At 49.0% G+C, this 25,026-nt stretch overlaps 1 protein-coding gene across 1 annotated transcript in view; it reads right to left on the bottom strand.

The window, feature by feature from the left end:
* The window catches only part of LOC119161240 (cytochrome P450 4c3), a 195,273-nt gene extending 171,175 nt beyond the window's left edge, over positions 1–24,098 (bottom strand). The window contains exon 1 of the mRNA XM_075879663.1: positions 23,814–24,098. Coding sequence (XP_075735778.1) covers positions 23,814–24,003 — 190 coding nt within the window. The 5' untranslated portion in view covers positions 24,004–24,098. The remainder of the gene's footprint in view (positions 1–23,813) is intronic.
* Positions 24,099–25,026: the final 928 nt, after the last annotated feature.

The following is a 25,026-nucleotide window of genomic DNA, read 5'->3' as shown; positions in this document are numbered from 1 at the left end:
GTTCCCTTCGGATAGATGGTCCATAGTTTTTTTCAAACTCGAACGTTGACTTTATGGTTTCATCTAGTATTATGGTTTAACATGCAATAGGTACTTGAGGCAGCGTTTAATCTATTCACGGAAGTCTCAATTCCCTAAAGTTTTTTTTTTGCTGAATCACATGTGAGTTTTGTGACGCAACTGCGTCGAAACTTTCCTGCTACAAACTACTCCCTCTTTGCTTGTTGTGAAATTGACACAGAATATTACGCGCCGAATGTCTCTTCTTCCCCCCCCCCCCAAAATGCTTCCTTAACACTACGCGTTTGCGCTCAGCAGGTTCCTTGTAGAGTTGCTGTGAAATTGTGATGGTTCTGGTATGAACTTCGGTGGCTGTACTTAAGCTGTATTCCGATACATTGTGCGTAGGCAATGCCTTTATCGAAGATTGTTTTCCCTGATTGGTTTAATGTTTTAATTCTCAGCCAATTTCACTGTTTCTTCATTTCCTGTTCTTTTATGCCTAATATATTGTCACGAGGTTGTGATACACGCAGCACTTGAGAGGAAGCACGCAGGAGTCAGGGCGGTCTCAGGCGAACTGTTTATTGGGCGAACTTGTGCCCAGCAAAACAGGGCCAAACACAACTCACAGCAACAGCGGCGTGAACAGTCGTCAGCCGACAGGAAAAAAAAAAGACTCCCGAGTGGCGCACTGCGCCGGCTTTTATACACGCGTCGTAACGCGTTCCAGAGCGGCATACAAGACAAACGCGGCCCGCGTTGCGCTCAACAGAAAGTGACAGCGGCCTCCCTCGCAAACCAAAAGAACCACACGTGTCAGTCTTTTATACACGCGTCATAACGCGTTCCAGAGTGGCATACAAGATAAACGCGGCCTGCGTTGCGCTTAACAGAAAGTGATAGCGGCTTTCTTCGTAAACCAAAAGAACCGCACGTGTCACTACCCCCCTCTGAAAAAGCATCGTCCCGATGCTAAAGACAGAACATAAGAGAGAGTACATGCAATAAATTACATTAACAATGCGTCACAGCTAATCAGCGCGCGTAATAAGGTTTAAGTCGCACCACGTGTACGACTTCGGGTCGTGCACGGCGTCGTTGGGATGACGTTAAGCCATCGGGCACGACCTCATAGTCCAGTTCACCACGACGTCGGACTACCTTGTAGGGTCCAAAGTAGCGTCGCAGGAGCTTCTCAGACAATCCCCGTCATCGTATCGGCGTCCAGACCCAGACAAGGTCGCCGGGTTGGTATTCGGTGTGGTGTCGTCGAAGGTTGTAGTGGCGCCTGTCGACCGTCTGTTGGCTCTTGATACGCAGGCGGGCTAGCTGTCGAGCTTCTTCAGCGCGATCCAGGTAGCTGGCGACGTCGAGGTCTTCTTCGTCGGTGCCGACCGGTAGCATGGCGTCAAGCGTCGTTGTTGGGCTCCGTCCGTAGACGAGCTTGTATGGAGCAAACCGCGTCGTTTCCTGCACGGCCGTGTTGTACGCGAAGGTTACATACGGGAGTATGGCGTCCGACGTCTTGTGCTCGACGTCCACGTACATGGCCAGCATGTCGGCGATGGTCTTATTTAGACGCTCGGTGAGGCCATTCGTCTGTGGGTGGTACGCGGTGGTTCGGCGGTGGCTTGACTGACTGTACCTCAAGGTCGCTTGCGTTAGGTCAGCCGTAAAGGCCGTACCTCTGTCGGTGATGAGGACCTCGGGGGCTCCGTGGCGGAGGACGATGTTCTCAATGAAGAACTTGGCGACCTCGGCGGCAGTGCCCTTGGGCAAGGCCCTTGTTTTGGCATAGCGGGTGAGGTAGTCAGTCGCTACGACAATCCATTTGTTGCCAGAAGTTGACGTCGGGAACGGCCCCAGTAAGTCCATGCCGATTTGTTGGAATGGCCGTTGAGGTGGTTCGACGGGTTGCAGAAGTCCGGCTGGCCTAGTTGTCGGCTTCTTGCGTCGCTGACAGTCTCTGCATGTTTTTACGTAGTGGGCGACGTCGGCAGTGAGGCGAGGCCAATAGTACTTCTCTTGTATTCGTGACAGTGTGCGGGAAACACCAAGATGTCCGGCTGTCGGGTCGTCGTGTAATGCTTCCAGAACCTCTGGACGTAACGCTGAAGGCACCACGAGGAGGTGGTCGGCGCGGAGCGGCGAGAAGTTCTTCTTCAGGAGGACGTTGTTTCGCAGGAAAAACGAAGCCAGTCCTCGGCGGAATACTTTCGGCACGTCGGCGGTCTTGCCTTGCAAGTCGTCCATGAGGATCTTGAGCTCTGGGTCAGCTCGTTGGCGTTCCGCGAAGTCGTCGGTACTTATGGGTCCCAGGAAAGAGTCGTCGTCCTGGTCATCCTGGGGCGGCGGATCGACAGGGGCGCGAGACAAGCAGTCGGCGTCGGAGTGCTTTCGTCCGCTCCTGTAGACGACGGTGATGTCAAATTCTTGTAGTCTGAGACTCCACCGTGCGAGGCGCCCTGATGGATCCTTCAAGTTAGCTAGCCAACACAAGGCGTGGTGGTCACTCACGACTTTGAAAGGCCTGCCGTACAGGTAGGGGCGGAACTTTGATGTAGCCCAGATGATGGCAAGGCATTCCTTTTCTGTCGTGGAATAATTGGCTTCTGCCTTCGAAAGTGACCGGCTAGCGTAACTGATGACCCTTTCAAGTCCGTCGGTCCTCTACACGATCACGGCGCCGAGCCCTGTGCTGCTTGCGTCCGTGTGAATTTTGGTGTCAGCTTCTTCGTCGAAGTGCGCCAGTATTGGCGGCGTTTGCAGGCGTCGCTTTAATTCTTGAAATGCCTCGACTTGCGGCGTTTCCCATTTGAAGTCGACGTCGGCCTTCGTGAGGTAAGTCAGTGGCTCGGCGATCCGCGAAAAGTTCTTCACGAAGCGCCTGTAATAAGCGCAGAGGCCAAGAAATCGGCGTACTGCTTTCTTGTCGGTGGGTGCAGGAAAGTCGGTGATCGCAGCTGTTTTCTGTGGATCAGGGAGCACTCCCGACTTGCTGATAACGTGGCCAAGGAACAATAGTTCCTCGTAGGCGAAGCGGCACTTTTCTGGCTTCAGGGTAAGTCCCGAGGCTTTGATTACCCGAAGAACAGCTTCAAGGCGCCGGAGGTGCTCGTCGAAGTTGGAAGAAAATACGACTACGTCGTCCAAGTAGACGAGGCAAGTCTGCCACTTCAAGCCTGCGAGTACTGTGTCCATAACCCGTTGGAACGTCGCAGGCGCCGAGCGAAGACCAAAGGGCATGACCTTAAACTCTAATAGGCCGTCTGGTGTTATGAAGGCAGTCTTCTCTCGGTCTCTCTCGTCTACTTCGACTTGCCAGTAGCCGGTTTTGAGATCCATCGACGAAAAATACTTGGCGTTGTAGAGTCTGTCCAGAGCATTGTCTATCCGTGGGAGGGGATACACGTCTTTCTTCGTGATCTTGTTCAGGCGACGATAATCGACGCAAAAACGTAGGGTTCCGTCCTTCTTCTTCTCCAACACCACGGGTGATGCCCACGGACTCGTAGACGGCTGAATGATGTCGTCACGCAGCATTTCGTCGACTTGTTGCTTGATGGCCTCGCGTTCCCGTGCAGAAACTCGGTAGGGGCTCTGACGGAGCGGACGGGCATATTCGTCGGTTATGATGCGATGTTTCGCGAGAGGGGTCTGACGAAGCCTCGATGACGACGAGAAGCAGTCCTTGTATTGGTGGAGTAAGGCTTTGAGCTCCTTTTGTTGCTGCCTGGAAAGGCTTTGATTGACGTCGAAGGCGGGCGCGGACACTGCTGTCGACGTTGCGGCTCCCTGAGAATCGGTGAGGGCGAAGGCATTGCTCGCTTCCACAAATTCGCTTAGATGTGCTACCGTCGTGCCCCTATTCAAGTGCCTATATTCGTTGCTGAAGTTCGTCACCATTACCTTGGCTTCGCCGTTATGAAGCTTGGCTATGCCTCTTGCGACGCACATCTGACGGTTTAGGAGCAGGTGTTGGTCGCCTTCGATGACACCTTGTAAGTTGGTAGACGCTTTGGTGCCGACGGAAATGATGACGCTCGACAGTGGCGGGATGGTTACCTGCTCTTCTGTCACATTCAAGGCATTGTGAGCGACGTTGCAGTCTGACGCCGTTGCATTATCCGTGGACAGCGTGATTGACCTGGATCTTAGGTCGATGACTGCGCCTTGCTGGTCCAGGAAATCCATGCCTAAAATGACGTCTCGCGAGCATTGCTGCAGGACCACAAAATTCACAGAATACGTCTGGCTGTGAATCGTGACTCTTGCCGTGCAGGTTCCAGTCGGTGTTATAAGGTGGCCCCCTGCTGTTCGGATATCCGGTCCTTCCCATGCAGTCTTTACCTTCTTGAGCTTAGCGGCGAAGAGACCACTGATGATAGAGTAGTCGGCACCGGTATCGACTAGGGCGGTGACGCTGTGGCCGTCGATGATCACGTCGAGGTCGGTGGTTCGCCGTCTGGCGTTCCGGTTAGGTCGGGGCGTCGGATCACGGCTGCGTCGGCTTGGTCCGGTGCTGCTATGTCACGTCGGCGGCGAGGCTTTGACGTAAAGACTCTGCTCAGGCGGCGTACTGCGACTACGTCGGGAAAGTTCGTGCGTCGTGGTCGTCGTCATCGGCAGCGGCGGCGGCGGCGGAGGAGGATCTTCGGCATTGCGTCGTGCAGCAACCGCACCTCCATCGGTTGCTGCCTTTAGTTTCCCGGGTAGGGGCTTGGGGATCGGCCCCGGTTAGGGCCGGTGTACTGGCGGCGATCCGGGGAGACGTAGCGGCCAGGCGAAGGTGAACGGGATGGTCGTCGTTGTTGCCACTGCGATCCGGCGATGTAGTCGGCGATGTCGCGAGGTCGCTCACCTGGGCGCGGACGCGGCGCGTTCACGTCGAAGCCACGCAGTCCCATCTCACGGTACTGGCAGTAGCGGTAGGTGTGCCCGGCTTCGCCGCAGTGGTAGCATAGTGGGCGGTGGTTCGGGGTGCGCCAAACGTCAGTTTTCCTCGGCGAGCGCTGGATTACTGGCGAGCGGGAAGGCGTCGGGGGTGGCGGCAGTGGCTGGCGACGAAACTGCGGAGACGTTGGGTCCTGGTGTTGGCGAGGAGCGGCGACAGGTCGTCGTGCAGTAGCGGCGTAGGTCATCGCCTCCGGTTGGGGCTGTGGCCGTTCAGGAACGCTCAGTGAGCGCTGTAGTTCCTCGCGGACTACGTCTTCGAGAGAGGCGACTTGGGGCTGAGACGATGGCAACATGCGGCGCAGTTCTTCACGAACAATAGCGCGTATGGTCTCGCGCAGGTCGTCGGGGCAGAGTCCTCGGACTTCTGCGACGTCTGGCGACATGCGCCGATCGTATTGGCGGGTCCGCATTTCAAGAGTCTTCTCGATGGTGGTAGCCTCGGAGAGGAACTCTTGTACCGTCTTTGGCGGGTTTCTGATCAGTCCGGCGAAGAGCTCCTGCTTCACTCCTCGCATAAGCAGGCGAACCTTCTTGTCCTCAGACATGTCGGCGTCGGCGTGGCGGAAAAGTCGCGTCATCTCCTCCGTGAAGATCGTTACGTTTTCGTTGGGGAGCTGCACCCGAGTTTCAAGCAGTGATGCGGCTCTTTCCTTCCGCACGACGCTTGCAAAGGTGCGCAGGAAAGCAACGCAGAAGTCGTCCCAGGTTCGAAGCGTTGACTCGCGGTTCTCGAACCAAGTCCTTGCGGCGTCTTCCAGGTAAAAATACACATGACGAAGCTTGTCGTCCGGGTCCCACTTATTGAGGGCTGCGACGCGGTCGTAAATGTCAAGCCAGCTTTCCGGGTCTTCGTAGGTTGATCCGCGGAAGGTAGGCGGCTCTTTGGGCTGGTTGACGACCACGGTTGCCGAAGACCTTGCTTCCGTCATCGTGGATGCCGGCTTCGTAGCAGCCTTTGTTTTCTTGTCCTTGTCGGGGAGCGGCAGGTATTCGGGCGGTAGTCCTTGTTGTCTTCGGCTCACTCGAACGACCGGGTCGGCGTCGTCCTCTTGGCGGCTTGGGCTTGGCTCACGGCTGGACGGGGGCGTACGGTACATGGACCGAGAAGCACCTCCACCAGATGTCACGAGGTTGTGATACAAGCAGCACTTGAGAGGAAGCACGCAGGAGTCAGGGCGGTGTCAGGCGAACTGTTTATTGGGCGAACTTGTGCCCAGCAAAACAGGGCCAAACACAACTCACAGCAACAGCGGCGTGAACAGTCGTCGGCCGACGGGAAAAAAAAAGACTCCCCAGTGGCGCACTGCGCTGGCTTTTATACACGCGTCGTAACGCGTTCCAGAGCGGCATACAAGACAAACGCGGCCCGCGTTGCGCTCAACAGAAAGTGACAGCGGCCTCCCTCGCAAACCAAAAGAACCGCACGTGTCAATATTGATAAGAAATGAGCGCATCAACTTTCTGTGCATGATTACTAATAATCTATCTTGATTGAATTTTAAGTGCACCGTCCGAATGCCCCGTCCAGTGATTCGTGATTTCAGTGGACTAAAAAATAGCGCATCGTTCTGTCAAATTCTCGTTACGGCTGTCTATGTTGCTCTTGATTGCCCCCTTCCCGTCCCCTTATCGCCCCACAAAAAAGTTTTGCCAACACCTTATTAGGTTGTTTGCCTGATATCTATGGCCACAGGCAATAAAATATTGCATTATCAACAGTAACCTCGGCAGTCTTGTGGAGTTCCTTTCGAATTCTGTCTCTCTCTTTTTACACATGAAAGTGTTTTATGGCGGCGTCCACCATGGCTCACTGACGTATTTACGTCCCATATATGACGTTTTGAAATATATATTAACAGGTTGCAAAGAAAAAAAAAACGACAAGGTAAGATTGTCTCACGCGGCGTCGAACCAGCAATCTCTCAATTCGCAGTGCGCGGCGCCGACCACTATACCACGTTAGCGAGGATGTGAACGGCAAGTCATTTCTAGAACCCATAAACCGTTTGGGGGTCCTCAGAGCTCCGAAACTTTTGCGATTTTAGTTATTAGAAGCGATATGGCGCGACGGGCTTGGGTTGGGTGTGCTCTAAAGGTCGCCGCCCCAACGGAGCGTGGTTTCTCCTGCGCCCACGCTTGTCAGACTCGTGATTCGGGAGGGAATGAAGGTCAATTCGCTCGCTGCCAGGGCTGCGTTTACGAAAGGAGGGTGCTGCTGACAAACGACGAAATAAGAATATTGACTGGTTCTGCACGCTGTCTTGTGTATACTTGTGCGCTCGCTTCGTGCGTCTTTCTGTCTGTTTAAACAGCGCGACGTGTCGAGCTGTGACAGTGGATAGTCCACGCTCGTCATGTGTATGCTGATTTCGCGCGTGATTTCTGCTTGAGGTGTGCGTTGAAAATTTCAAGCTGCTTGCCGTTATTCACGCGACTTCGGAATTGGTTGCTGTTGCTGGAACAATGCACAGTAAACGCTCAACTAACTCTGGAAAGACACGTTTCCCTTTCGTGTTATAGCGATTCCTAGATAGGGGGATCAGCCACGTTTTTTTTATTAGTAAGCGTTGTTTTTATTAGTCAATAGTCTCCCCTAATGATATGCTAGATTTAGTCAAAGGTTTGTATCTAGATTCACAACGTATGAATGTTTCGGTGAATGCATTCCCAGGTGTTGGTCAAACCACCTCTAAGGTAACGATGGAGAGGTTGCCCGCCCCCTAGTCGTGCTGATATTTGGAAAGGCATGACAATATGTCAGACCTTTTATTCCAACAACCTCTGCCCTAATATGACTTCCCTTGACTATCGAAAATTGTGATGCGACAAGAAAGGACAAATTACTAAGAAAGTCATTTACAACGCAGAGTTATCACTCGCAAGCTACATGCTCTTGATACTTAGATATTTGCTATTCCCGTTATACCTAAATACGATGAAGGGGCGATTTCAACTTTCATATAAAGTAATTATCAAAGCGTTGAGAATGATCGTCAATGAGAGAGATCCTGAAAAAATTACGAGGTAGGTTAGGCTGAATTCCCAAAGATGAAAGGCGCACACCTTCTACTCTTGATACATAATCTGACCTTCCGCTTCACTTACTCATTGTTTCCCGTCTTCGTGCATGCATATGTGCGTGCGTCTGTCTTATGTTTACCTAAAAATAAAAAAAAAACGTGTTGTTGATATTTTGTAGAAGCGATTTTATTTGTATTACTATTTACAGTCCCCGAGAACTTCTTTATTAAATCAGTAGTGCAACAGTTTAAAACTTTCCTGTCTTTTTTCCAAGCATAATGTGGTAGGAGTTGTGACGTTATCGTGTCCCACTTAGGCGTTGTTCAACATTGAATGAACAACATTCATTTGGGCCACTCAGGCCAGCAATTCCAGCGTGGAACATCAACAGAAACAGATTGCATAAAATGCCCTACCCACAACACTAACACTTGAAGAAGTGATGAAACCCTATAACAAGTAAAAATGTTTTTCAGACAACATCATTCTTCTCGCGTTCACAATTCTTCATCTGTAGTGCTTTCTACTATACTGTTACAACTTTGCTTAAATAACGCTTAATTTCGCCGACAATGTGTAAAAAGCGTGAAAATAGCGGGATGATAAAGACAACGAGAATGTTGAACAAATTACCGCCGCAATAATTGCAAAACGTTTTGCGGACAAAAAAAAAAGTACTTTCAGCGTGCGGTAGTGGAGCAGCGCGCCATCTATTTGCCACCGACCTTAATAACTCATTTCATGTGTGCAGCTCCTCGCAACAGTGCAGAGGTGGCGCCACATTATCTTTAATAAATATGCCCCTCGTTTTCGTTTATCAGCTGAACTGATTATACCTTGCAGCTTACAAATTTCTCTTCCACATAAAATAAAGCCAACAGCAGCGAGTACTACGAAAGTCTCTATGCAAAGCTTAGTGTTATACAAGGGTACTTGAACTATGCAGCACCAAAAAAAAAAACATTACAAAATGCAGTGATAATAGAGTACATTTACCTGTAATTTGGTGAACCATAGGTTCCTTGAGAACTAATATATTGATCTTAATAATAAAAAAAAAGAGACTAGAAAGAGAAATAGAAAGATGACGCACAGTAGGTTTCATAATTATTTTGCTCGATTATCACGCGGATGAAGCAGTTCAGGATATCTCTTGGGAAGTAAACCTCTAGGCTTCATCACGATACAATTCAGGCAGATGGTGAGCGTTGATTATTGTGCCACAATCCATCGGTAAACTTCTGCGGGATGATTCGTTGCAAAGGGCACGGCCGGCGGGGGCTCTTTCTTTTATTGAGATGATTAGATAGGAGAGGTTGTTGCCGTTATTGTGGTACTGGCTACTCCTTCTCAATTAGCAGACAATATGTCCAATAAAATAATAGGGAAAAAATATTCAATACAGTATAGCCCAAGATGTGAAAATACAGCACAGCCGAAATCCACATGGCCGTTTATTAAAGAAATGATTGGGTTCATATTGACACAAGTACTGTGGCACAAGTTTGGAGCTCAAATAAGAAGAGTCAGTTCACATGTAGGCATTCTAACTGTGCGGCCTGGCATACCGAATACCGCGAATGAAAAATCGAAGTGAGCCTGAGAATTTATCAAAAGTCTTATTCTCAAAGAATCCTAAATGCGGTGCTCGCAGTCAACGCGTTGTTTCAGTTGACTGCAGAAAGAGGTTTTTGCACAAACATTCACCAAGCAAACAAAATAAAACAAGTGCCGAATTTTCATGATTGTAAGTCAACTCAAACATAGGTGAACCGCCTCCTAAACTGCACAGCAAAACAAAAGAAGATAAACGTGGTTGATCTCTCCGTAATAAGAATCAGTACAACACAAAAGTGAAACGTCTCATTACAGACGCAGTTGAATGTTTACTGTACATTCAATTAGGCTAGTTTGCACAATATCTACTGGTGTTTGGCTGCTATATCACTATTTTATCAAGGTGCAGCCACGTTGATGGTTGGTGATATATCCTTAACTCTAGATCTAACGTCCATGATCAACCATTGAACAAACCCATGTGGTAGCTGTTGTAGGTAATTGTGAGAGCGTAATCAGAAAAGGTGGTGCAACAGCCAGAAGAACGTCGCTGATTTAACGCAGAACTTGGGCTAAGGTCACCATCGCAAGCAATGTAAAAGAGTTACATATAGACGGAAATTAGACGGAAACACCACGCCCGTTGTCTTCCATGCAGCCTGGCCGTGATTTTTTCTTGGGGTGAAAGTAAACGCGATGTCACAGCCTGCCGAGGGAGTTGTGCGTCACACAAGTATTTTATTTTTGTCAACGACTGAACACACCGTGACGAGCGGACCTTAGCCCAAGCGTTAGCGCCGACAGACGCACAGAAACGCCGCGTTTCAGGCGCCAAGCGTGGAGGCCACAATCATGGTGCATTACCTAATTTTACCACCCCCAGACCGCGACACCACTCCACCGACCACGGTCACTGTGACAATGAAGTGTGACATACTGAAATGATGTTTGTAAAGCCTCCAGAGTGTGTGACCGTGACGCCGTGGATAGCGTGCCATCTGTTATCGCAGACCGAGAGGTCATGGGTTAGTCTACCAGTGACAGAACACATGTTTTTTCCTTACCCAGCTGATCACATTCTTTTTTGACTTCGTTGATGCGAAAGAAAGTTGTCACTGAAGTCTCCGTGGACCACGTCATAGAACACTTTCATATTTAAAAAAGAAACACGCAGAGCGCAATTCATAAAGAAAATTTATCTACGTAGTCGCTCGACTAAACGTGCTCACGGATCATCATGGAGCAGGCCCTCTTCACGAACACTGATTCCCAGGACCTACTGGTTTTGAAGCGTTTCCCCGGCCTTCCGGTGTCCGATTCGAATACGCGGGCTTCTTGTGTGAAAGTTTGCCATACCACCAAAAGAAAACCGATCAGTGTGCAAAAGTGGCTTCATTGCAATACTATAAAACTATGCAGTGAAGAAAGCTTCGCGGACGCGCGAAGATTATTTATAGAAAAATTTTCGGAAATCATTGCGGAGGGTGCAGATTGTACATGAGAAAGTATTGTACATGTTAAGGTAGGACTAATTATGAAATGGAAGCGCACAACGTAGAAGCAGACGGAAAGACAGGGACAAGCGCTAACTACCAACTGAAAGTTTATTCGGAAAAAATATGAAATATATACTAAAAGATGATACAGTGTCAAGGCACATACGATAACACCAAAGCACAGACCAAAAATGGCAACACCGATAGAATATCTTAGTGCGTCAGCCCTACCTTACCATCGCTTACTGTGCTTTACATTGATTAGTTAACTTCTACGGCATCTGCTAATGTTTAAAAACGCTAGCTCCTTATCGGACAAAGCGATCGATGGTTTGCTGACGCAAGCCCCGTGTTCCGCTATGTGTGCTGCTTCAATTATAAGCCTTGTGCGCTCATCTTTGTGCTTTTGGAGAACTACTGTCTTATCAAATTGTACTTCACAGCCACATCTAGTGACATGCTGGGCAAGAAAACCATCATTGCCGCTACGAACATTGCACGCATGCTCACGCAACCTGTCGTTGAGGCATCTTCCAGTCTGCCCAATGTAACAGGCACCGCACGAAAGTATGATCATGTAAACTACGTCACTAATGCAGTTGACAAAACGGTTCCTGTGCTTTGTTTTACACCGCTGTTCCCTGTGTCTAGCGCCACATGTCAGTCTAGCCAGCTGAGAAAGCTTGTGTGGTGCAGAGGAAACTACACGCACTCCCATGCGCTGCCCCACCTTTTTCAGGCGGTGGGTAACCTGATGCATGTAAGGGACAACAGCTACTCTTTCTCTTTCTTTTTCGTGGGTCCTGTTGTCACGTCCTACTGCACCATGTCCCTGGCCATCTTTAGCTCTCCGTTTTCTACGGATACTTTCGGCCACGGACACCAAGACCGCCTCAGGATACCCAGCTGACTTAAGCCTAGCCACCTGATTGTGGAAGCTGGCCTCCATTGAATGCATACAGGACCGGTCAAGTGCATTAGTGAAACACGTACTCACTATGCCTCTTCTTACAAGTTTGCTATGAGCCGACGTGTACGGCAGAAGCGGTTTTCCCGCGCGTGGCTGGAATTCCCAGCAGGTATGTTCAGCCCTAAACGTGAGCCTGAGATCAAGAAACCTGATTGACGAGTTTTCCGGCATTTCATGGGTCAATACAAGTGGACCAAGGTATTTCTTAAAGAGAGACAACACATTATTGGCATGAGACACAAAACCTCGAGGATCACACTTCACTATGACTAAAAAATCATCAACAAATCGAAACACTTTCTTCGCTGCAGTGCTCACTAATTCTTGATTAACGGCCCTGTCCATTTTCGCCAACAACAAATCACTCAAAATTGGGGCCAGACACGACCCAATCGACACGCCTTGTTTCTGAAGATACACGTTGTCATTCCACTCTACATATGTGGAGTTGAGATACATGCCCAATAGGGAAAACCGCTTCTGCCGTACACGTCGGCTCATAGCAAACTTGTAAGAAGAGGCATAGTGAGTACGTGTTTCACTAATGCACTTGACCGGTCCTGTATGCATTCAATGGAGGCCAGCTTCCACAATCAGGTGGCTAGGCTTAAGTCAGCTGGGTATCCTGAGGCGGTCTTGGTGTCCGTGGCCGAAAGTATCCGTAGAAAACGGAGAGCTAAAGATGGCCAGGGACATGGTGCAGTAGGACGTGACAACAGGACCCACGAAAAAGAAAGAGAAAGAGTAGCTGTTGTCCCTTACATGCATCAGGTTACCCACCGCCTGAAAAAGGTGGGGCAGCGCATGGGAGTGCGTGTAGTTTCCTCTGCACCACACAAGCTTTCTCAGCTGGCTAGACTGACATGTGGCGCTAGACACAGGGAACAGCGGTGTAAAACAAAGCACAGGAACCGTTTTGTCAACTGCATTAGTGACGTAGTTTACATGATCATACTTTCGTGCGGTGCCTGTTACATTGGGCAGACTGGAAGATGCCTCAACGACAGGTTGCGTGAGCATGCGTGCAATGTTCGTAGCGGCAATGATGGTTTTCTTGCCCAGCATGTCACTAGATGTGGCTGTGAAGTACAATTTGATAAGACAGTAGTTCTCCAAAAGCACAAAGATGAGCGCACAAGGCTTATAATTGAAGCAGCACACATAGCGGAACACGGGGCTTGCGTCAGCAAACCATCGATCGCTTTGTCCGATAAGGAGCTAGCGTTTTTAAACATTAGCAGATGCCGTAGAAGTTAACTAATCAATGTAAAGCACAGTAAGCGATGGTAAGGTAGGGCTGACGCACTAAGATATTCTATCGGTGTTGCCATTTTTGGTCTGTGCTTTGGTGTTATCGTATGTGCCTTGACACTGTATCATCTTTTAGTATATATTTCAAATTTTTCCGAATAAACTTTCAGTTGGTAGTTAGCGCTTGTCCCTGTCTTTCCGTCTGCTTCTACGTTGTGCGCTTCCATTTCATAATTAGTCATGTATCACCAACTCGCCCAATCAACCATTTTGACAAGTTAAGGTAGGAGCCAGAACGCAGTTTTGTAACCATACCACGGCGTTCCTGATTTCTCGTTTTGAACCACCGTAACTGACGCTACTAGTTGCTGTTTTGATCCTAAATCCTTTCGCCTCCCTCGCTTTCAAATTATAAATTTAGATAAAATCGGTCAGCCAACAGTCGTGTAAATATGGTGGGGTCCCGATGTTATTTATTGGTTGTGGGCCTTTTAAAGTTCTATGGTACACTAGAAAAGGCTTCGTAAACGGGTTCTTGGAGAGCACTTGCGCACTTTTTCCCACACGTTGTGGCCCAGGCTCCCTCGCATTCGAATTGAGCAGCTGCTGTTTCAGAGTAATCGCGAAAATCAAACTGTAATAGATAGATTGAATGATAAGTGCCTGGGGTTTGGTTGCTCCTTCAACAGCAGCAAAAAACAGATAATAACGAAAACAATAATAATAACAATAAAGAAAAGAAGAAAATTAGGTAAAAGTTAAGCGTATAGGCTAGTATGTGGAACCAATACTTCATCTCAACTGTGTAATGAGAATAAGTGAATTTGAGCTTATAATGACGAGAATTTATTTATTGGTACACCAAACTAAGTACAATTATTTGTCTCTTTATGTGTGAACTCCTTACGATCATTTACTCGAGTGACGTACCTTGCTGCACGGCCGGCGTATTTTGATTGTGTTCGAACTACGTACATTTACATATTGCGCCAAAATGCGCTCCTGACTACAGGCCATTGACCTATTCCATTTTTTTTTCATTGATAACAGAGATCTATTGTCCACATTTTTCAAAATACATTAGCAATACTGCAGAACACAGCTATATATCGCCTTGGTAAATGTAGTAGTAATGATTTCCTCCCTTTTTAAGCGAGTATTTGGATGTCTCTCTGATTCGTCCATGAGCAATGAAAACGCACTGCAGGAAAGCCAACTTGTCTACACATCTGCTGTAGCGATCAAGCTATGCCTTGACTCAGCGGGTCATTCGCCACGCCGGACCAGTGCCCAAAAAGATAGTCTTGCCACGGCTGGACGGAGGAAGCAACAGGGGCCGACTACACGAGACGGCGCCCTCTGATTGACAGCGGCGCCAACTGCGTGGAATGTTGCCAAAGAGGGTTATGGAACCGCTGCTCTATCTCCCGCCTGGGCCACGCATCACGTTGGCGCGTTAACCAGTAGACGACGACGGCGCTGGTCAAGGGCTCTCCCCAGAGGATTCAACGAACGTGGCAGCTCTCGAAAGGGCGCGCTAAAATCTTCCCGTAGAAACGCAGCGCGAGGCCGGCACCAAAGGGGTCGAGGCGCCCGTGGGTCTTCCGCTCTCCCCCTCCCTGTTCTACGGCAGCGCTGCGACTAGTGGCAAGGGTGTGTGTGTATGTGCAAGCCAGAGTTATGCCTCTATGAACATACATTACGGGCGGTACTTCACTGAGAGGAACTTCCACATCACCATTGGTCCGCATTGTTTTGTGTAGTGATCCCCAACTTAGGGACCTAGGGAACGGGGGTCAACAAAAAGGGCGTGCAGCGCCTCGCCCATCTCTCTCTCTTCTGTCTTCATCTCGACAACTCACTGTAACGATGTAAATAAATCCGTTAAGTTTGCTCAAAGCTCTCCCCTAGTCTTTGGCTCGACGGAGCGATGGCGACCGGCCCCGCTACCCGCTGACTGCGGTCGCCACGACGCGCAACACTGCGTACACTATAGACGAGAGCACGTCTATCTCGCACCCAGGCGCCTTCGGCGGTATACTCTCGCTCCCAGAGACGCCATAATTTGTTGGGAACTGCCAAGGCGTGCCTCGCTTGCATGGCAAGCAGTGGCTCTGGGACTTTAAAAAGCGAAAACGCACCTGTTCAGGCTGCTCCCGCTTATAAAATGCAATCTGGGTACAACTGGGCTGTCATCTGATGCGACAACAACCAGTGCAAGAGGAAGAGATTGCTGAGCACTGCCTGTGAAGTTCACAGCGTATCGCGGGAATGGTGCCGGTGTGGTGTTTTGTGATTGTGCAAATTGCCGTCCACAACAAAAAACGCTGAGCTCCACCTCCTTAGAATATAATCGCAATCCACGTGAAAAACTACGAGCCCCGTAAGGAAAAAAAATAGAAGGAAAAAAACGGCGGGGATGTTAAACAGCCTATAGACAGCCGGATTGCTACCCTGCGCATGATAGGGGAATGGGGGAGACTAAAGATAGAGAGCAGAGAGGGAAGAGAGAAACACAGCACGTTCGGCAGGACACGCGCGCACTCTCAGTCATAGTCCAGTCTTGTCTTTCGCGGTGTGTGGCATTGCTGTTACAGCCGCTTGTTCAAGTCCGTGCCATGCAGAAACTTCAACAGAGCTTTTGACGCCTTTTGTTGCAATGTCTTCTCTTGGGCACTTAACCGAATAGTGTCCACAGACATTTGACTGTTGTCGATGCGCGCAAGAACGGACGCCAGTGACTGTCTCTGGATGTCATACAACGGGCAGTCGCACAGGATGTGGTGCTGCGTCTCTTCGCAATGACAGGCATCGCAGAGAGCGTTGTTGGCCGTTTCTTTGACAGAGGAATAAGAATTTGTAAATGCCACTCCTAGCTATAAGCGGTGAAAAAGGGTGGCTTCTCTTCAGTCGAGTCCAGTGTGCATGCGGAGAGCCATCAAAGAGGCAGGGTGATGTTGACGATTCGTCTCGTTGCTTGCTGGGCACCATAGTGAAAACGTGATTTCACGCGCAAGTCGTCAAAGAATACTGGCTGCATCGTTTTGCGAAAGTGTTAAGGCTTCTTCTCGTGTTCCTTCAAGAGCTGCCAGCGCGGCAGTATCGGCATGTTCGTTCCCTATGACGCCGCAGTGACTTGGCGGCCACTGAAACGTCACATGATGTCTTTTCTCGTGTGAAGTGTGGAGAAGGCATCGAATTTCGAAAATGGGCTGTTCGTACGGCCCACGACACAGTGCTGAGAGCGCCGATTGTAGGGCAGCCCTTGAGTCGCTGAAAATCGACCATTGTATAGGTGGTTCCCGATTGACCACACAAAGTGCAGCGCGCAAAGCAGCTAGTTTCGCTGCTGTAGATGCCGTGGAGTGGTCAGTCCTAAAGCTGATGGTAACCCCTCTTGCTGGGACAACTACTGCACCTGACGAATACTGGTGGTTCGTGGAGCCATCCGTATATAAATGTACACTGTCTGAATATTTCTCGTGTAAAAGAAGAAGATACAGCTCTTTCAGCACGGGCGATGAAAGCTCAGATGTACTCCGGATCCCTGGTATACTAAGATGCACTGTGGGTCGAATAAGTCACCAAGGGGGTATCGATGGGTTAGATGCAGGAGTGAAGCCCGACGGAAATTTCTCGTTGTATTTCACAATCATTTTAGCGAACGATGCTTCACGCCTCTCTGAAGGCAACAGTGCAAGGTGATGACAGAGAGCACGTGCAAAGTGCCTGATGTGCGTTCTGAGGATTTCTAAACACTGTGAGTTTGTATCGGATAGTCACCACCAATTGCAATTGTTGCCTCTGTTGACGTACATCTGGCCAGACCAAGGCACACTCTCAGTGCTTGAAGTTGTACTGCCTGTAGAACGTGAACATTGGTATTGCAGGTATTTCTAAGCACGGGCAAGCTAAATCTCAGGAAACCGAGAAACAATGCTCTGTAGAGTTCCATCATTGCGTCTATTGACATCCCCCACGTTTTTCCGGCCAGGAACTTGAACAATTGGGAAATAGCGGTCAGGCGCTTCTTCATATAGGCCACATGAAGAATCCAACAGAGGTCCCTATCAATAATGATGCCCAGAAACCGGTGGGTTCTGGCGTAATAAATCGGTCGTCCGCAGATTGAGATGACATAAGGGGTCATTGCTTTGCGAGTGAAGGCCACCAGCGCACATTTTTTTGGTGATATGCTGATACCTTGTTTTAACAAGTAGTTGGCAATCAAAGTTGCTGCTCCTTGAAGCCGAGAGCGTATCTGAGGATGTGTGACTGCCGAAGTCCAGACACAGATGTCGTCTGCGTATATTGAGATTTTAATGGTACTTGGCAAGTATTCAGCAAGGCCAATTAGTGCAAGATTGAATAGCGTCGGGGTAAGAGCTCCGCCTTGAGAAACACCCCTGGAAGTATAGCGTCGCATAGTTGGGCCATCTTCTGTTAACACAAAGAATGACCTTGCAGCCAGGTAACTCAAAATCCCCCAAAAGACTCGACCACCAAGGCCAACCACTGCAAGAGCACCCAAAATGGCTTCATGTAGTACATCTTCATACGCGCCTTTCACATCTAGAAACAAAGCTGTAGATAGTGTTGTGCCACAGACATGTTTCTCGTTCGGGAGCACGTCTCACAAGATCGAGCCCTGTTTCGACGAACTGTCTCCCCCCCCCTTCCCAGCGCCGCCTTCCGTGCAGAAGAACCGTGCAGTTCCGGGGATAACGTCGCTTCCTCCGCCGAACCACTTTGCAGTTCCGGGTATGGCTACGTCTCCCCCTCCTAGCCCGAGAACTGGTCTGAAAGAATGGACCAAAGATGCTATTTAAGGCCTAGCCGGCCCCATGTTAGGAGATTTTGCCCCAGCCGACGTTGTCGTGCTGGCCGGCTCTGTACAAACAACAACCTGCTACAGTAAACGCTACTTTTGTTACTGTTTTCAAAACGGATTGCCTCCCTGTTTCGCCTTCGGGCTAAGGCTTCAGCGAAGTCCGCTCGACGGCTCACCGCTCTTCGCCACCGCTACCATCGCGACAGAGCAAATTCATAACAATAGTCACTTACGGGATCTTTCGTGCTGAGCGTACGAAACTAGATCAACGACATTGAATATGGAGAGTGGTCGCGTCGGAAACCAGCCATGAAATTCGGATACATCTTGTACTATCCAAAATACTACCCCGGGCGGCCTAGTATCATCCATTCTATTATCTTCCCTGCACAGCTAGCCAGTGCTCTTGGGTGGTATGAGGTGAGTTCGAGAAGGAATTTGCCCTGCTTCAAGATGAGCAAGAAGCGGCTTACTTTCCAGTCGTGAAGAACATTGCCATCTTGCCACGAGATGTTGTAAAGGCTCAACACTTCTCTCCTTGCACCTTCCCCAAGGTTGCACAAGGCTCGGTAAGGAATACCATCTGGGCTCAGAGATGTTGAACGCCTGCAGAGAGCTAGTGGCGCCTTGAGCTCCTTCATTGTGAAAGGGAGGTCCATGTGGTAGTCACAGGAACGGGGGACATCACCTCTCACTGGAGAATCTGGGCAAGTGGCTTGGTTGGTATTCTGCACACAGAAATCTTCTGCGACATCAATGTCTCTCCTCCCTTTTATTAGCGCGAGCGCTTTGAATAGAAAACGCTGTTTCGTAGGGTGACGCAGACGTTACACCGTTTTCCAAATGTGTGAGAGTGGCTTGCAAAGGTCTAGTGACTGGCAAAATGTTGTTCATCGTTCCGACGCTAATCTATCCATGCGACGCCGAATCTTCTTTTGCATCCTCCTGGCTGCCGTAAAATCGTGAATTGATTTTGTACGCCGATGCCAACGCTCCGCCCGGCGTCTAAGTGCTCGTAGTCGCTCCAACTCTATGTCAAAGTCGTTTCATGTGGAAGATATCGTCACCGTGCGAGTGGTGTTTTTAATTGTGCTCTTAATTGTTTGCTCTAACCCAGATCGTAGGCCATCACTGCAAGAATCTTCCATGTCAGATTTGAAGTTGGTCCATTGGACTGCTCGAATGGTAGTCCGTGGACCGCAACTACACAAGCCTTTCATGTTAAAGTAGATTGGAATGTGATCACTTCCTCGTGTCTCAACTTCTGGAAACCACTTGACGTAACTTGCGAGGGAGTTGGAGACAAAAGCAAGGTCGAGACAGCTGCCGTATGTCACCCCTCGAATAAAATTGTGGCTACCGTCGTTCAGGAGAGTAAGGCCATAATTTTAGGCGATGTTTGCTAACCTGCGTCCTCTTGCATTTGTCCGCGTACTTGATTTGATTGATTTGTGGGGTTTAACGTCCCAAAACCACCATATGATTATGAGAGACGCCGTAGTGGAGGGCTCCGGAAATTTCAACCACCTGGGGCTCTTCAACGTGCACCCAAATCTGAGCACACGGGCCTACAACATTTCCGCCTCCATCAAAAATGCAGCCGCCGCAGCCGGGATTTCAACCCGCGACCTGCGGGTCAGCAGCCGATTACCTTAGCCACTAGACCACCGCGGCGGGGCTGTCCGCGTACTTCCGCATGCGTGATGGTCAGCATTGAAATCACCTATGATGACGCATGGTGCAGGACACACTCTCAAAATGTGCGCTAATCTCCTGGAATCGTGATTATTCGACGGCGATATATTAACGCCTATGAGAGTAATCATGAGTTTGTTCTTTTTCACAGTGATGCAGACATACTAATTGCCGTGGTGAGGTGCAACTGGTTGCACAACAAACATCAGTTCATGACGAGCAAAGGCGATGGTTTTTCTGCATGCACTGTTTATTAAAGACATGACAGCTTAGTACCCCGAAAGTCTCATTGGTTTCGACAAATCGGGTTCACAAATGACGATGAGTGGAAACAGGTTGCTAAACACAAACTGACGAAAATCTGAAAGGCGTGATTTTAGTCATCTTGCAATCTATTGGATAACGGATGCAGCCTTGACTTCTTTACGAAATAATGAGGTGTGAGTAGCCATCTTCCTAGTTGAGAAATTCAAGCACTGGGCTTAGGGCGTCCAAGACTCCATGTGCGCTTCGAGCTGATGCTGTCTTCATGTGGAATAATATCGCTCGGATGGTTTCTATGAGGTAGCGCAGCACTGAGATCATTTAACAATCTGCTTTAGGCAAATCTTCCATGACTGGAGACGGCTCTGGTGTGGCCGCAACCTGCTGAAGTTCCTTGGCAGAAGAGCGGGTCGGGAGCGAGGGCCGTTCCTCCCGAGAAGGAGGCTTCTCCGCTTCTTTCGTAGAAGTGGTGGGTCCTTTCGCGGCACTACTGGGTAGAACCGCTGAAGAGTGGGAACTAGCATCTCGGGAATGTGCCTTCTTTGAAGACTTTCTATGATGCTGACGTCGACGCCGACGCCGGACTACTTCGGCTGCCTCTCTGTGTGTCGAGTTGTTTCGGGCCATTTGTCTGAGAACCGTGCGGTCCTTTGGGATTCGAGGACGGTCTTTCGACGAAGCAGCGTGAGGACCGCTGCAGTTGTCGCAATTCAGAGTAGTCGCCCGACAGGCGTCTTCGGCATGTGGTTCAGCGCAACGGGGACACAGTCGTGAGTTGGAGCATACGCCCTTGACGTGTCCTAGCCTGAAGCACTGATGACATTGAAGTGGCTTTTGGATGAATGGTTGAACCGGATGTCAAAAATGTCCAACTTTAACGTGGTACGGTATGCAATCTCCCTTGAAAAACACTTTTTGGCAGCGCGTATTTCCAAGGCGCCGCACTTGCGTGATTACAGTTCTCTCGTTTGCAGGCTTAATGAGGGTAGGCAAGTCAACATTAGGAATGTCAATGTCGATGTTATAAATTACACCGGCAATCGATTTATTATCTATAGGTATGAAAGGGCGCATTTTAATGCCGCCTAGCTCAGTCATTTGCTGCAGCTGTCCTAGCGCACTCACATCGTGAACGTCTATGGCGCGAATATTCTTCCTTGGGTTTGCTCTTACGTCCTTAATTTTATCTGGACCGCATATTCCGGCATGAAGGATCTTCCAGCATGCAGATGATGACGTGTGGCCAGCGCGCAGGCCTTTACTGTACAGTCACTGTGCTTGCAGGAGCGATGTATTCGCAGTCCTTCTCTTCGCCCTTTTACCCCGGACAGGTATAAAGCTGTCATTGTATGGGTCGTCTTCCGAAATAGAATACAAATCAGTGTCTTCTGTTTCACTGGGGGAGCTAGCTCGCTTCCTTATGGTTGACGGGTGTGAGGACCTCTGACCAGGCGGGCCTCTGGCATGCTCCGTGGCCATCACGGCAAGACGGGGAGGCGAGGCACCTCAAAAAACCGATGGTTTCACTTAAAAATACAGAGCGCAGAAACAAGCGTTCTTCTAAACAGACACTTCCTACGAACCCAGTAAAGTGTACGAGTAAGTATACGTATTGCGTTTATTCAAGCGCAACTCCAGCTGTTACAATTTACAGCAGCGATTCGCATGCAGTATGCCTGTAGTATGGGGCACAAAACTATTGTCGTACTCTTTCGCAGGCCGCATGTCAATAATTGGATATACGTATTACGACTCACGTGTGGATGCACGCACCGCGCATGTTTAGTACAACTGTATCAGCCAACAATCGCGATGCAAAGAGACGGGAATGGCGCGAAAATCGTGGCTTTCGACTCGGTCGAACTGTGACATGCCTTGACTATACCTAGGTGAATCTATATGTGTTTTCAGCCGGCGTCACCGTAGCATTTTAAAATATTGTTCTGGTTGGCACTTTTGCACCGCCTGTGTGTTCCGAGTGCCCGGCAGGACTGGAAATTAATACACATGTGGTGCATGAGCGTAAGTAGGAGCCAGATTCTAGCGATAAGTTGACGCTGGCTTACAGTACAAATTCTGCCTTGTCACTGCCAAAGCACGCCACAGTTAACCCTTTCCGCTGTTTGAGTTTCTTTCAGTCGGAAAATACGTACCTGATGAAGTTGCTTCCAGAGTCTGCACTGCACGTGCTGCGTACATTCCGTGCTGTTAAGGAAGGTCTCCTCGACGTTTCACACGAAATCAGCACAAAATTCCAGCAAAAGAACAGCACGAAACATGCTTACAGCCAGACTCGGGTTGTGAAGTTTCGCGTTTGATTTGCAGAGCGTCCGCTCACGTGTCAGTTGAGGGCGTCGCTTCGCCGCGCTTGCAACAGATGGCGCCACGCGCTTTTCAATATGGCAGCAAACATTGAGCTCGGTGTGTTCTGGTGTATATAGTGGAGCACTACAATTCTCATTCCCAGTTTGAGCGATAAGAACAATAGGAACTACAACTCCACACTGCCCTGAAGAACATTAAATACCTGCATTGCCTCCCGCACGAGGTTTGTAATCGAATATGGTTCTATACAATCAGGTGTTCTCACTGTCGGGCACCCTCTCAGATAATGAGCGCTTCAAGGTGGTTGACGGTGATTCGCGAGTACCATACGAGTCTTGGTCAACCAGCTCGAGTGCTCGGAACATGCAAGTACACCTTGATATATGGCAAGCTACCTAACTTCAAAACTGTGGACGGCAAATCGGGCCATCTGATGCCCGAACATCCACCCAAGCTGATAGCCACGTGCGATCATGTTTGTGTGTGAATGACGGATGATCTGTCCCTTGATGCCGGGCTGACGCTACTGTAAACAGGCGCCGCATGCGCAGAACAACATGAACGGCTGTCGCTCTTCGCTGGGTAGACCTCCGGGCATCGGAGGTTACTCGTAACCATTCGCAGGGCTCAAGGTAGGTGTCTTGCCGTTGTCCTCATTCGGAATCAAGCACTTCACGATCGCAGAGGATCTGACCATCCACCACAGAAGGCAATGAAAGTGTGAAGTCGTTCGTGAAAGTGTGTGTGCGTATAATCAGTGGCAATATGACCCAAAATAAAGGTTTTGCAACCTAACAAAATGCATTTTCCTTAAAAATCAACGCATGCCTAAAGCGATCTTAAAGGAGCAATCGAATCCCATAGTTAGTAGTTCTTGGGTTTGTTGTGTGCTCATTGGTTTTAGACTTCGATTTGATTCAGTTTCCATTTCAGAATGCTTCGCGTTCAACCATGGGTCTTTAAAAAGGGGGTTTTCATTTTTGCCTTTAGTCCCTGTAAGCGTATACCAATTAATTTTAAAAAAGAAACTACAACAACCAGTTCGTGGGCATTCCTTTACCCGCTTAGTTTTTCCTGTTTTACTTACGAGTTCATCAAATACGCGTTAATATATTCATTTGGCGAGAGTCTTCATAGTTATTCAAAAGTGCAGCGCGAATGAAACAGTACTAGAAGAAACGCGCAACGACATCATATGCACTGTAATGACGCCTTTGATATGCTTTTGCGTTTCTTTTTATAATATTTTATTCGTGCTGTGCTGTCAAATAACTATATAGGCTGCCGAAGGCGCACATGTACGTAATGTCTAATTAAGCTCCTAATGTTTTTTGTGTGCTTCTATATAACTATCATTGCGGATATCCAGAAATTGTGAAATGGTAACGCACTCTGATACAAAAATCTCCATGAAAAATGAAACAATAAAGAGTTCACGACTTACGTAACCTTGAATCCAAATCTGTGGAGAAGAATGCCTCCGCTACTCCCAGAAAATTCCAGCTTGATGTGAAGCCACCGGGAAAGGGGTACAAACGGCTGAAGTTATATTTAAAGAGGACCTTTTTCACATAAAGCGCTGCCAACCAAATAATCAACCCTGCCGCCGCGAGAAGAAATACGTATTCGATCATGGTTAAAAACGTGTAATATGCTGGGGATGGTGACGAGCGACTCTGGAACGTATACCTCAAGCGAAGCAGTAATTACGGGACTGTTTTCGACGCAAGTGCGCCAAGCTTGCCGCGTAATATGGTCCTCTTCATAATCTTAGAGCTGTCCGCCTCAGAGAACACAAACCGGGTGGCCCGCACTGATTACAGTGACTTAGAATGTTGACAAGGCCTTATCGGATTGCTGCGCGCCGCAACTTCTTGGCCTGAAACGAAGGCCGTAGATGTACGACGTATTGCGTTCGTATATTCTTTTCTTTTCCTCGCGTATCTCGTCGCTGTGCAAGTGGCTTCCGTGAAGGGGATTTCTCGTATGAACTAGCAGCTTTACGATTTTCATAGAGCATTAGAAAGCGTCGCATAACTTATATCCCGTGAAAGCGAATAAATAGAGATGTGGCATGTAAGAGACTACGAGTGGCATGAAAAGTCAACCGGATCGTTAACATTGAATATTACTGCATACTTCCTACAGTCCAGGACAGCCCAAGAAGTCCAGAATGGCCCCGCTCAGATGACCGAAGCGCGAAAGTCGAAGACCTCTGATACTGAAGAGATACCCCCACTACAGCGCACATGCGCTCGTCAATCTTCTCCGAAAGTGAGCTCACCGGCCATCATACATAATACGACAATCTGGAGGGTGTGCCCATTGGCATAAGCTTGTGTGAATCTACATTTGAAAATGATATGCCACCGGCTTATAACGCTATCGCTGATTTGAGAACGTCTGCGTACATGCACACGCTTCTCACAGTAATATACTATGATGGTCGTCCACCACATTGCAAAACAATGCATCAAATGACAGGTGTTTTTCTTTCCTTGTGAATGAAGAAGAACCTACACGGAGAGTATTCACGCACACGCCCTCAGCGCCAAGGCTGCCATATATGGCTTGGTGCACGCAGCAATGTGACTTCACAGAAAATGTGAACATGCGCTTTTTGGCTGAGGAGTATTGCAATAAAAATGGGGGGGGGG

The sequence above is a fragment of the Rhipicephalus microplus genome, chromosome X (assembly GCF_043290135.1).
Source record: "Rhipicephalus microplus isolate Deutch F79 chromosome X, USDA_Rmic, whole genome shotgun sequence".
NCBI classification, from domain to species: Eukaryota; Metazoa; Arthropoda; class Arachnida; order Ixodida; family Ixodidae; genus Rhipicephalus; species Rhipicephalus microplus.
This window is presented reverse-complemented; position numbering and strand designations above follow the sequence as displayed.